Genomic DNA, 14,199 nt, shown 5'->3' with positions numbered 1-14,199 from the left:
TCAATTTAAGAAACCTTTCAATGATTTTTAAAAAAGTCAACTTTTTGAATATATTAAAATGATTTCTATATTTTAGTATTCTTCCGGCTGCAAAGTGTTAGACTGTACCAATGCTAAGAAGCTCTTACCTCTATGGAGCAGCCACTAACGAGTGAAGAAGTGAAAATACAATAAATGAAAAACAGATATTTTTTTGTTAGCAGCGAGTGTTGGAATCTTCTAATTTCTCATGCACAATACTGGTGATTAAAATTGTCACACCATGAAGGTGGCATCTTACACTCATTAAATTAGCATGAAATGTACAAATTCTGGATATGCAAGTAATTAGCAATTCAACGCAACCGAGTGTACTAGCTGGCATTATCATTGTATACGTAGGGGGATATTAAATAGTGGGTTTGTCATTCAAATATCTCATTCGAATGTTGGTTGGTTGTAAGATCGTGTCATGCCACGTGTAAGAAAGAGAAACGTCCGTCAGCACATGTCGGAATTCGACAGAAGCAAGACTGTTCACTGTCGAGACTGCGGTTCATCATTCGGCGATGGTGCTGCTCGCATGTTATTGGGGCTGTCATCAAATATGGAATCGGTAGGTTCAGAGGGGCCACACATTGTGCCATGTAGGATCTCAACGGGATCCACGAAACTAGCCACTCTTCCTCGGATGCCATTTTTCTGGTAAGGGCTCAACACTACCACATACACTCAGTTCATAAAGAAGTCAAAATGCCTGAAAGTGCTTTTCAGTTGCTCACGTTTTTTAATTTTGTCTCATTCATACCATTGTTACAGTTTCCAGACTTTGAGAAATTTCGTCTGTATGTATGCGTTTGGGTCCGTCTCTGTAGCTGAACGGTCGGCTTAAGTGCCATACGGAGGTCCAAGTTCGATTGCTGGTAGTGTGAAGGACTTCCCTTAGATTGAACGGCTGTAACAGTACTCACTCAGTAGGGAGCTACCTGAAGGCGATATAGAATCTATCTGTGCTGTGTGACTATATATATATATGATTATCCACAGATGATAGGCGGTAATGACAGGAAATGTTTCGCCAACAAAGATTTGAATAAATAGAAGAAAATTAGTACAAGCAGCTTTCGCCGACACTTATGTGTCATAAATGACTTTCATCTCGTAAGATACTTCAAAGCTGCACAGCACCCAAGCTTCGAAGGCATACAAGCTGTCCTTTTATAACTGGCAATAGCGATCGGAAGATCGTACACCTCTAAACTGATGTCCAGTGACGACATTGGGGGAGGATGACTGCAGTTCGTTGTCCACCCATAGCCACTGGGTCTGTTGAAGATTATTATTATTACATGATTATTAATTAAAATGTAAATGAATGTACTAGTATTATTTACATGTTAAATAAGTTATGTTATTTGTGTTTTTTAGTACTGATGTCTGATGATATTAAATTACCCGAATAAAGAATGCAGTGGAGTTGGGTAGCACATTGTTGATTTTATGAGCTGTACCTGCACAGCAACTGTGAAGGACTTGAGGCATAAACGAGAATTGAGCTAAATAATTTGGAAGATAGTGTGAGCTGCAGAAGTGCAGTGGCAGTTTCATATGGAGGTATCAGAGTCAGGGGGATTTTGATGATGGGGTGATAAGTGCCATGTTTAAGAATGGAACATTGAGACCAGAAACGCTAACGTGGAGAAGAAATAGCATGATTTATATTTCGTTGGGAAGACAGATTTTAGAACAATTTTCGTAGTTTGGTGATGGAAGTTGTACGTAACTCCAATCCAAGAAAGTGTGAAGATGGTTTGCGCATCACGTTCAGATATTGTGTGATACAGATACAGCAGAGTACCAGAATCAGCAGATATTGGCAAACAACTCGTATAAAGTAGTTTTAGGAGAGGTAATATCATTCTGTCGATTAACGTGTGGGCTCAGCAGGCTTGGAATGTGTGCTTAGATATAATGAGTTAGCCGTAGGGGTCTGTAATAGATGTAGTATTTTGTGGCAGGAAGAACTTTAGGCCAATAAGGTGGAAAGGAAAGGAAATGAAAGCATATGAGAGCTCTGATGTGGGTAAGGATGGAGCGTATGTTAGACCTAATGATGAGGGTAGATGATGAGCCAGATTTCATGGTCTTGTGTTGGAAGTCTTTGAACTTTTATTACCAGAGTGTTTGCAGATACAGTTTCTGGATATTTGTATGCCTTTTGCGGTGGCAGAATACTAACATTGAATGTTAGGTAGAAAACAATGGGGTTGGTGAATATTGTTTCTGCGATGGGTGTGTGGATATAGAAAGCAAGATAGAGAAACTTGTATTTGAGGGTTTGGAGGGAGTTATGGAAGTTCGTTGCAGTCATAAGTAAGTCGATGTTGGCATATGAAAGTATAAGACAGATAAGGGTGCGAGGTGCCGGGGCAAGCAGTGTATTTAACACTAAATTCTTCTAGAATCTACATATGTAAATGATGCTGTAAGCCCCCCCTATTCTAACTCCGACTTTTGCTGTTGCACATGGATAAAAAAATATACGCGAACTGACTGTAATCAACCCTGCAAGTGGAGTAGAAAAGAGTTTGGCACCTGCAATAATATAATTTGATAAATAAGTTAAATAAAGGAAGGTTTCATTAACGTAGTGGGAAATGATGGGTTGCTCTACCGATTAACAGAATCAAAGTTCTGTCCAAAATAACAATAGGATTTATTAAGACTAAACACAAAATAATAAACAAAAACACATGAAACATTTATAATACATCAAATTGGGTCAAATTGGATACTCAAACAAACGCTGTGAAGGTGAAGTTGTCCCTAAACTAGATTTTGAGGTTTAAGACGAAGTGGTATGTGGAGCCAATTCCTTGCCACTCAAATCTTAAGAGAGACACACAGCTAACCCAACATTAATTGCTGCTACTCAAGACAGAACAAAGTTAGAGAAAGACGAACAGGCGCACTCTGCTGAGCTCTGATTATCACCTAGGAAACTCCCTATCTGCCGGTGCTGCGGACATACATTACCAAACTGTCTTCTTAACTGCCAGAACACGATCTGGCGTACCGGAGGCGATGGCTTGTTGCTTCGACGTCCTCGACCGAAAGGCGAGAGCCGACTACCTAGAGCACCCGTACAGGCTGAACACACAACATTCCCGCCCCCACGACAGTGGCCGTGGTTAAACGTTCCAATCAGCAACTCGAAAACCGGCGGAAAATTCCACTCCATTGCCGGAGCACTACCATTCCACCAATGGAGATTCTTGGCGCCAATTTCTGCGCTGATTTTGCTACGTCACGGAGCTATGCCCTGAGCAAGCCAATCACAGTTACTATTTTGCTGAAAGCGCGGGAATTTTCCCGTCACAACTGCCTGGGTACACAAGTCATTCCCACGCCTCGCTGGTAGCCCACCAGAAAGTGTTTTCGCTAAGATTCTGCGAAGTAACGGAACCTCTAGCCCAGCCGCTACTTCAGACCCCTCCGGGCGTGTCCCGGGCGTGTCTTTTGACAATGTCGGCGTCTGCAAAGCATTCACTCGACTTCCTCACACCCGTCGGCTTAACCCTTTCCAGATCAGCAGAGCCCGCCTGTCAACGGACCACCCGGGTGACGAGAGACGCTGCGTGGGAAGTCCGCGTGTGAAGGAATAGCGACTTTTCACTGCATGCAATTAGAGAGGAAAATCGTAAGATAGAAATATGAGAGGGGGCTCATGCCACCTCTCAAGGGCTTTATAGCTGTGAGGCATGGTTGCCAGATATATTCCAAATGTTCGGCCAGTTTAGTTTTAATAATTTGAATCGATTCTTGGCTTTTATTGGATGCTTCCATGTGAGTTTAAGATCGAGGTGTAGTTACAGTAATCTACTTCGTTAGTTAATTGGATAGCACTATTATAAATAATAAGGTAGAAGTCATGGGGGTCAAGGTACAGGTGGTTTGTCCTATTGCATAGATTCTGGAATGGTTTGTTTTAAAGGTCTTTGATTGCGTCAGGGAAAAAACTAGTTGAATTGTAGTTGGGGTGATATTAGTTCTGAAGAGTTAGGTTAAAGTCTAACATTGAAGGAGGTGGAAAGGATAAAGTACTTTAAGTGTATTAGGTGTGAAAATGAAGAATGGGAATAGAGTGAAAACAGGCCCTTTGGGTGTTACATGACTGACTGGAAGATTTATGAATTTATTTTATTGGTGGTTACAAAGCATGAGGCGTTTGGACTCATTTTGATATGGAATCCGTCTCATCTGTGGTACACGCTTATTGTCAGGTAGTTAGTGTGAGCTTTTTTTCAGTGTGGTATCTGGTACATAATGACAAAAGTAGCTGGGGAAGGTAAGTGAAACCAGGGCGAACACAGCAGCAACGTGGGAGGACGGAATGGTACAGCATTTGTGGTGTAGTCTGTAGAACTGCTTCCTGGAGACACACCGCTGATGACAGCTGCACAGCTGGTATGCCAGCACCAACCGGGAACTGTCGCTTGTGATTGCAGGTAGCAGCAGCATCGACGCGCCGCCTCCGTGGGAAGGCGACGCGATGCAGCAGCTGGTGGTGCTGTCTGAGGTGCTGCCCAGCGATGACCCGCAGCTGGTGGTGATCGCGCAGCTGGCGTACCAGCAGCAGCTGGACGCCCAGATGGTGCCGCCCGCCGAGCAGCACCGCTACTGCTGCGCCAGGCGCCTGCACGCGCTCGAGGCCGCCAACGCCTCCGCCCCCAGCCTCGAGCCCAGTGACAGCGACGAATTTGGAGGTGACTCTAACGACAGAAACATAAACTCTGGCACCATAAAGTACTAAACAGCGATTCCAAAGTGGAACGAGTAAACTAGAAAGACTTTCCATATAAAAATAATCCTATCAGTAATACAGGCTGAACATGAACTCTACTAGTTGATTTTGAGGGTTTGCTCACTGACGTCTGCAAAGTGGTTTGATATTGCTAACTTATTAGAAGTCATCTGGTCCATGATGGTTCTTGATTTAGAACGATTACAAATATTATTTGTATTGGCTACAAATATGACTGGGAGAGGAAGTGAGGAGGAATGAAGACAAAACTCTCTTCAGAGTGTTGCATAACCAGCCAGGATTAATATACAACAAGGAAATAAAACAATACACTTCATAACACGAAGCAGTACTGTATAAGCCAACAGACAGAATAAATCTACGCAAAGACTACGGTATATCAAGTACGTCCGCTACATAAAATTTTCCTTTGCCAGAAAAAAGTAGCCATTTGAAATAGCAGCTATTGTCCTTAGTACAAGATAACATTGTGACTGGGAGGTCGCATCTAAGTGTGGCGCCATTGGCTACCAAAGATCGAATGCTTCCACTTTTTGTACAATAAATAGGAAATGTTTGTACAAGACATTATGTACAGACCTATTTGTCTTCCGAATACCACAAGAACCGAACACATTATTTGTTCTGACTTTTCATAAAGTGTTGTCTCACTCTTGCACTCGTTTAGCTAGGATTGCATATCGACCTGTTCTTTGTAAGTCAACAACAGGTGACTTGTCACTTCGTAAGGTAAAACTCCTGTTAAACTGGAACATCTTCACATATATTACCTCAAATTTCCTCAGCACTGTTAGCAATGATTAAATCCAATAATAGAAAGGAGGAAACTGACATTTTCGTGAACTACGTAGTGAGGCCGCGGTGTGTTAAGACACGGACTTGATTCCCGGGGACTGGCGTCCAAATTCCATATTTAAGTTTTCAGTTATTCCATTATGTAGCTTAAATTAACTGCCGCCATAGTTAGTTTGAAAACGAGGACGCCTGTTCGCTGCCCCATCCTCGTTCTTTCTGAGCTGGTGCTCCATTTCTAATGACCTCGACGTTGATGGGACATTAAACTAAAAACATCCTTCCTATTTCTTCGTTTCAGATTTGTAACCATTTCCTGTTTCTTGAACATTACAGCTACCTGCACCAAGCGCACAAATAGAAAACTGATCGTTTATTCCAAAATTCCTGCCACCACTTCCGCATCTCTAAACGGTATACTCTTGTAGCCATAAATACAGTTTTTAATCAGGCATACATTTATATACAGTTTTAATTGGGTGTACATTTACTTCTAGGATACCCTGTGTAATCACTTACTACCATCAACTGCACAAGCATGTTAACAGTGAACTCTCACACTTCTTCATGAGCTATCTCGATCCTAGAAACCACGCACTAGTAATCGTCAACTAGAGTCTTGTGATTGAGGTTCATTACTTTTCCCCGTAAAAATAAACTCATTGACATCAAACGTTGTGATCGAGATAGTCACTGAACAAAACTGTCATGACCAAATGATGTTGCACCATAATGCATGTTAAGTTCATCCTTGACACTACGTTTAACGTATACCGATACCACGTCTGCTTATCCGCACCTCTAATGGCACTAGACCAACGACCGGGGGCAAAAAGTTGTACAAATGTTGTATCGACAGTTATATTTAATTTATCCGGAAGTATACTATGTTCCATCAACAAGATTGTGTACCAATGCACTCAATATACTGGTAAAAATGTCTGTTGGATGCTGTGGAATTCAACTGAGTAAATGATTTCGTACATCCACATGTAACACATATAAAAAGTATTTAGGCAATTAGGTAATATGGTCCTGAAATTTAATTAGTTCCTTACATCAAAAGTAGTATTCAACGGTTCTGAGTAACACATTTAAGTCCGTGCACAGAGCTCCAGACCTCATTGTTCAGAGCAGATAAGGTAATTCGATCATTTTCGAGAAGAAGACGTAATGACAGAAATATGTGAGCTATTCACAGTGGTAGTAATGACGGAGAAGTCCACTCTTTTAGAATGGTTTACTTTCCCTGACTGTAAGTAGCGGGAAATTTTGGTTTATGTTCACGAAATGCTGGCAAAACACCAAGTGACATAATGAAAATAAATAATTTTAGATTTTAATGTATTGATGAGATCGAAGTCATTGTAACTTGGTTGATGGAGAGTAAGGCTATTACTCGACCGTGGCTGTGTTGAGGACTTGTCTGAAGTGATTTATATCAAATATGTCTATCCTGTATCAGGACCGAGACCTTGAGCAGCGCATTGTTTTGGAAAGGGAAATGCAACATGGTGGACACAGTTAATTCTGTGCTACAATTAGTCGGAACCGTTATGTTGCATATCAATGGGCAAAGCAGTGAACTGTTTCTTAACTCGATTTGAGTGGAGTTCAAGTCGTCGTTCGATCATCTGGTTTTTATCTGTGATCTCCTTAAATCGCTTCAAGCTATACGAATAGTGGGATGGTTCATTTGATAAGGCCAAACTGTCCTTGCCCAACTTAACAAGACCAGTGACCCTGCTCTATTGAACTCGATGAAGCCGAAATTTAAACTCTCTACCTCTAAAGATATATGTATTTGCAACCTCCATGTAGTTCGAAATCACATACGTGTGCTGAAAATAAAGTAAGGAAACTGATTCACATCTGGAATAGCGCCATAAACTGTTTTACGTAACATTTCACACAGTTCTCGATGGGTTTTGTAAGTAATGTATGAGTATTGATAGGTGTCACAGAGACAGCATACTGATAAGAAATACAGTTGTGCAAAGATGTTAAGGATAGCATTTGTGTGAAACCCTGACCAATAATAACTCCATCCATGCTTAAACTGGAAGTTAGCAAATTTCATAAACCAGGTTGCACCAACGTTCCAATAACCAACTCTTGTTTAGTTGTACTGAAATGAAAAAAGCCAAAATAATTACTCCAAAAAGAACAACAGAGGACGTACTTGTAGCAAAAATAAGCAGTTTCTAAATAGTGACCAATTTTTATCACTTGGTATTGTTAACCAATAAGCAAACGTCCATGACAGACATACACAAATAGATAATAAAAGGCAATATATCGAACTGGAAGTAGGACATGACAATGTTCAGTAGTCTAATCGGATTGTAAAGGTAACACTTATACGACGGAAACTACTTGGGTTAAGACAACGTTATGTACATTACTACAATATTTTCATCCATCTTACAACAGTGCAGTTGAACTTGTCCGCTAAAGCGTTAAGTACATCAGGTCTGGAAATCAGAACAATATGCAAAAACATTCAACTACATCTGAAAACTTAATATATAAAGACAGTACCTTCTTGGGATTAGCTGTTTTCCATGCAGATGCCAAAGACAATTCTTAAATTTAAAGGAAATTCATCGCCACGGAGGTCACAATAGCAATACTTTTCATCATCCGACAGAACGTAAAATAGCAGTCATTGTTATAACATTTCCTACCACCTGTGTGGAATCCATCTCCACAAAAACGATAATTATTCAAAATAATAGCAATTAGTAGTGGCGGCTCGTGAGTGTACATTCTGGATGCTCACAAATTTTCAGATTCAGATAAACTTGAGAGTGTGAAATTCATAGCATCTTATATATAACAGTATGCTTATCGGCAAGTTTATACTACTACAGCCACTTCCAGTAATAATAACAACAGTAATAATAATAATAATAATAAGATGCATAACGTATCTGACAAGGGAAAGAATTATTTTTGTGGAATTTTCTTGTTTTGTACATAATTAAGAAGAGTTTAGGGCAATAACGAAATAATGTGTAAGCTTTCACAACTCTCCATTTCGCATTTTTGTGTAAATGGGAGTTGTGCTTTTCTATTTTTTCCGACAAATGTACAAGATGCCTAACAGATGTATTAGTTCACTAATTTACGTCCGGGTGGAAAATCGGATATCCTTACGCTGCACCTACACAACAAGTTGTGCTAACTATACATTTCCTTGTTAAATGTTCCCTTGTAGTTACGATTATTTGATTTCGTCACTCTCTCAATCCAAGGTTCTGTTCTCGGAGGCCCAGTTCCGATGCAACTAACTTTTTCCGGTAATTTCTGTTCCCAGAATGAGATCTTCACTCTGCAGCGGAGTGTACGCTGATATGAAACTTCCTGGCAGGCTAAATCTGTGTGCCGGACCTTTGCCTTTCGCGGGCAAGTTCTCTACCGACTGAGCTACCCAAGCACGTCTCACGACCCTTCCTCACAGGTTTACTTTTCTGTTAGCATTTAAAATAGTTTCAACATTGTTCATGTTTACACTGCATACGAAAGCCGATTCCCGCAAAGTAAACAACAAACTCCCAACACAAAGGCCGTTTGTGAAAATTATTAAACTCAAGTAGTGATGTCTACCAACGTGATCACTTAACTGGAATACAAATGAGGCGCTAAGATCGGGGAAGGCCACAACACTGGGTTCACGTATTTGCTTCAAACTTTGCACACCTTAAGTAGGCCATTAAAACACGATAATGTGCAAGTAGTAAGCTGCACTACTCTGGCAATTCCGAGAAAATCGCAAGAATAGTTTTACGCGTCTATTATGTAACTGATGTATCTGTGCGAAAGCACCGACCGTAAGAAGTCATTGTAGGCAAGTCGTGAGTCCGCTGGACTCGGTCTTGCACTGAGGGTGATCGCTCTGTGAGTGGAATCCATGTGCAATGGTAAAAATGTAGTTTCAAATTTATACAGCAAGTGCTGGATTTTCCAGTGTTTACAATACTTGTTGCGTGATCGCGGTGCATAATTTTCCTAATGGAACCCAATCTAAAGTAGAGAGCGCGCATTATCCTGCTTATTTTACAAAAAAAAAAAAAAAAAAAAAAAAAAAAAAAAAAAAAAAAAAGGAAGTCGTTAGATTTTGCTAGTTTTTCCAGTCTATATTCTTTCACCACTGGTCACATTATTTAATTTATACGACATTTGAGAGGTAATATAATGAAAAAAAAACCATGTGCACTTTCAAGAAGTTATAGTGAAATTCATATGTTATTTGACTATTTACTGTTTTTATTTTGTCGAGGACGAGGGACAGGCTTGGAAAGCCCAATCAGATCTCGGTAAATAATGATGCGAATGCCGTTATTTACAATCAGTAATATAGTAAGGCACCATGTGCGAGACCGCAAGAGTAATGAACAATTACTCGTCGGATATGCCCTCGACATCGCGCATTGAAGATGACATTTGTCATATAGATATGGAAAAAACATAAACTGAAACGCCATCTACTACATCGAATGAATACATTTTCCCCGCATTTACAGGGAATGTTCAACGTTTCTAAGGGAAAACAGACCTAGTTGACGTTATGAAAAATTTCTCTTTCTTCCGATAGTTTGGATGCAAACCACTCTGCGTAGCGCAACATTTTGGCAAATATAGGTGCTGACAGTTGGTGATATACGATAGAATGGATTTTAATACCATCTTCAAAAGAAGCAATTTTTCGTTCATTGTCAATCAGAAATAAAATGTTCTGAAGGCCCTTGATAAAGTTTTCTACTTGCCGATAGAAATAAACGTCGCATGGTTGGCAGATCGGAGTACATTTTGGCGTTTGGGGGTACGACTTTATGTGTGCAAGTTGGAAGACCTACGTCGTCGGTAAAGATGTCATGGTATAAAGCACAATGCGTTTCTTCTTTTGCTTGTCGATAGTTATAAATATGTTTGTCTAGTAATTAAATTTAATTAAAAATAGTAAGTAGTCAGCATAAAAATCACTTCATGCAAATACATGTGAGTTTTTGGTTATATTACTTCTTAAATGTCATACAAATTAAATAATATGGCCAGTGATGAAAAAAGTAGATTAACAATTAATTCTGAGCTGGAATCAAATCGTCGCCTCACATTCTCGTAATCGTCAGAGCAGTCCACCTTACCACTTGCACATTATTGTTGTTTTCATGGCTTACTAAAGGCGTACAAAGTTTGAACTAAATCTGTGATGCCAACGTGGTAGCCCCGCCTTGTCAGATTAGGCCGTAGAGCTTGATGCAGCAGGCATCTCAGAAAAATTCCTGCAGGATGCGAGGAAGCAGTTCTCCCCCTGGCTCCATTCCGCCCTGGGCTGCAATGTCCAGTGATATTGGCCATGGAGAAAATATTGACCTACTACAGCGCGATCAGAATAACAAAACTGATTGACAGTCGAGCGTGCAAAGGGGTGAGGCTGTCGTATCATGTTTGTCTGCGCACACGTATGGTAGCGGCAGCAAAAATAGGACTACATTCAAACACTGCACATTAATGTGTAATATTGAGTTTGATTAACAGGTTGGTAATAGTTGTATCACTTTTATGCACATTTTCGCGGCTAGATTTGGACACCCTGACACGAAAAATAAATACGTCACAATGATACACAATGTAAACGGCGAAAACGAATCACAGTTGTTGTTACTGGACGCAAGAATCGCGTGAAACTGACTGTTGCAATTGGCATATGAGGTAACACAGCGGTATCTGTCAATCACTTTTCCATTAGGATCTGGCTGTAGTAGACTGGTTTGTCATGATTCGCTATTAGTGTTGAACTAGTACGAGGGCCGTTCAGTAAGTAACACAACACATTTTTTTATGAAAGCTGGTTGGTTTTGTTCAGGATTCTAATACACTATATTATTCTCCACTCTGTTGGCTTCAAAACCTGCGTTTCAAGATTGTCTCCGTTCAATGAGACGGCCTTACGCCACCGTACTGGGAGGGTCTGTACATCCGCATGGTACTTCTCTACTGGTCGACGTCGGAGCCAACGTCTTGCTACATCAATAACCACCCCATCATCTACGTACTGCTTTCCGCAGAGTGCATTCTTCATTGGTCCAGACAGACGGAGTCGGAAGGTGCGAGATTCGGGCAGTGGATAAGGAAGAACAGTCCAGTGAAGTTTTGTGAGCTCCTTTCACGTGCGCGGACTTGCGTGAGGCCTCGAGTTGACATAGAGAAGCAGAAGTTCGTTCGCTTTTTTGTGACAATGAACAAGTCGTTTCTTCAATTTCTCGATAGTGGCACAGTACACTTCAGAGTTGGTCGTTGCATCAAGAGGGGGGACATCAAACAGAATAACCCGTTCAGAGTCCCAGAAGACCGTCGCCACCACTTTACTGGCTCAGAGTGCGGCTTTGAGCTTTTTTTCGGAGGACAGACTCCATGAAGTGCCGTTTCTTTTCAGGTTCGAAATGATGTACCCATGTTTCATCGCCTGTGACGATGTTCGACAAAATATTTCACGATCAGTCTCCTAACGCGAAAACAATTCCACACAGACGGCCCTTCGTTGCTCTTTACGGTCTGTTGTTAAACGGCGAGGAATACATGCACACACCTTCCAGTAACTAAAATGGGCCGGCCGTAGTGGCCGAGCGGTTCTAGGCACTACAGTCCGGAGCCGCGCGACCGCTACGGTCGCAGGTTCGAATCCTGCCTCGGCCATGGATGTGTGTGATGTCCTTAGGTTACTTAGGTTTAAGTAGTTCTAAGTTCTAGGGGACTGATGACCTCAGAAGTTAAGTCCCATAGTGCTCAGAGCCATTTGAACCATTTTTGAAATGGTGGACGAGTGCGTCAGCACTACCAAGAGAGACGCCCATTTGTGCAGTCATATGTTTGATTAGGCACCGTCGATCACATCGAATGAGAGTGTACGCAGATTCCAACATTGCACGAGTCACAGATGTGTATGGCCAGCCGGCACGCTGGAGAAAGGATAGGTCTGCGCTACCTTGTTGCGATGGTGACAGACGCCTCGCCCAACGACTCACCGTGCTTTTGTTCACTGCTAGGTCTCCGTAGACATTCCGCAAGCGCCTATGAATATCTGCGATGGTCTGTTTTTTCTCCCCAAAGAAACTCAATGACAGCTTTGTCTAGAAGCACCTCCGTTGCAGACGCCATTTTGAAGGCTACGTTTAGGGCCGCCTCCTTTGGGCGAGAAACAAATGTGTTGCATTGCTTATTGAACGCCCCTCGTATATATATATATATATATATATATATATATATATATATATATAGGTCACTGGATATTCTGCTCATACGAATATGTGTGCAAATACTAAAAAGCCCTTTTTTGTCTTCAGACACTTTTCATGTTAGTCACTTAAAACATGGTGTAGGCATTCTTACTTCTGTTTCTGTGTTAGAAAGAGAAGTGTTGCTGCTCGCTTATTTCACAAGTTTTAACTGTCACCCTGGTTTCGTTACTTACTTACTTAACGCGATCAGGCGCAATGGACAGTGCGCTGCTTTGAGAGATTGCCTCCACTACAGCCTGTCTTCGGCTCCTTTCTGCCATCCTTCCAGCAGCCCCACTCTCTGAAGGCCTTTGCATACGCAGTCACTCCATTGAGTTCTAGGTCTTCCTACGGGCCTTCTGCCGGTTGGCTTGGTGTTGAGTCCAGTTTTCGGCCATCGGTTGTGCTGCATTCGAGCAACATGCCGTGCCCACTGGAGTCGTCGTGTCTTCATTATAGCCACGATGTTCGGCTCTTTGTATACATCATACAACTCTGTATTGTGACGAATCATCCATTTTTCACTCTCATTAACGTAAACTGATTTTGTTGTTTTATTTATAACGTGAGAACCAAAAGCGAACATTCTTTTGAAATACGCATGCAGAGGTCAAATCCTCATTGTAAGCAAGGAGCAGTCACGGTGTTTCATACTGGACTCGCATTCGGGAGGACGACGGTTCAATCCCGCGTCCGGCCATCCTGATTAGGTTTTTCGTGCTTTCCCTAAGTCGCTTCAGGCAAGTGCCGGGATGGTTCCTTTCACAGGGCACGGCCGACTTCCTTCCCCATCCTTCGCTAATCCGATGAGACCGATGACCTCGCTGTTTCGTCTCTCCCCCAAATCAATCCAGCTGCATAAGATGAAAGATGTGTCACGAAAAAGAAATGTATCTCAGCAGTTGCAACAACAATACAAAATTTAATAAACTATTTGTGCAGCAGCTACCGATACCACGGATACGTAAATGAACAGTTGAAGCATTATTACTCCAGGCATATCAGAATCCTGAATAAGTGTGATGATTTAACATTTTTACGTGCTTGTAAATACGTCAGTTACACAATGTTCAAGCAGTTGCGCTGACGAAAATGTTTATGTAATGGCACATACTATTGTACTGCAGACTGCTTCGCAATGTAGTCTCGCACGTGTTATTCTCGCCATTTGTGGCCCAGAAGTAGCAACACTTGCAGAATTGGTTTCTTCTGTATTGGGAAAGAGATTTATTGCGTTTGACGATTGATTATCACCTCTGTGTGGCTTTCTCTTCAGATACGGATGTGGTGGCTTGTTTTCTGCTTTAAATAATGCAAGTATTG

At 41.5% G+C, this 14,199-nt stretch overlaps 1 protein-coding gene across 1 annotated transcript in view; it reads left to right on the top strand.

The window, feature by feature from the left end:
- The window catches only part of LOC126486316 (uncharacterized), a 259,900-nt gene that overhangs the window by 218,081 nt on the left and 27,620 nt on the right, over positions 1-14,199 (top strand). Inside the window, exon 15 of the mRNA XM_050108943.1 lies at positions 4,488-4,745. Within this exon, the coding sequence (XP_049964900.1) occupies positions 4,488-4,745 (258 nt within the window). The remainder of the gene's footprint in view (positions 1-4,487; positions 4,746-14,199) is intronic.

This window comes from Schistocerca serialis, chromosome 1 (assembly GCF_023864345.2).
Source record: "Schistocerca serialis cubense isolate TAMUIC-IGC-003099 chromosome 1, iqSchSeri2.2, whole genome shotgun sequence".
NCBI lineage: Eukaryota > Metazoa > Arthropoda > Insecta > Orthoptera > Acrididae > Schistocerca > Schistocerca serialis.
This window is presented reverse-complemented; position numbering and strand designations above follow the sequence as displayed.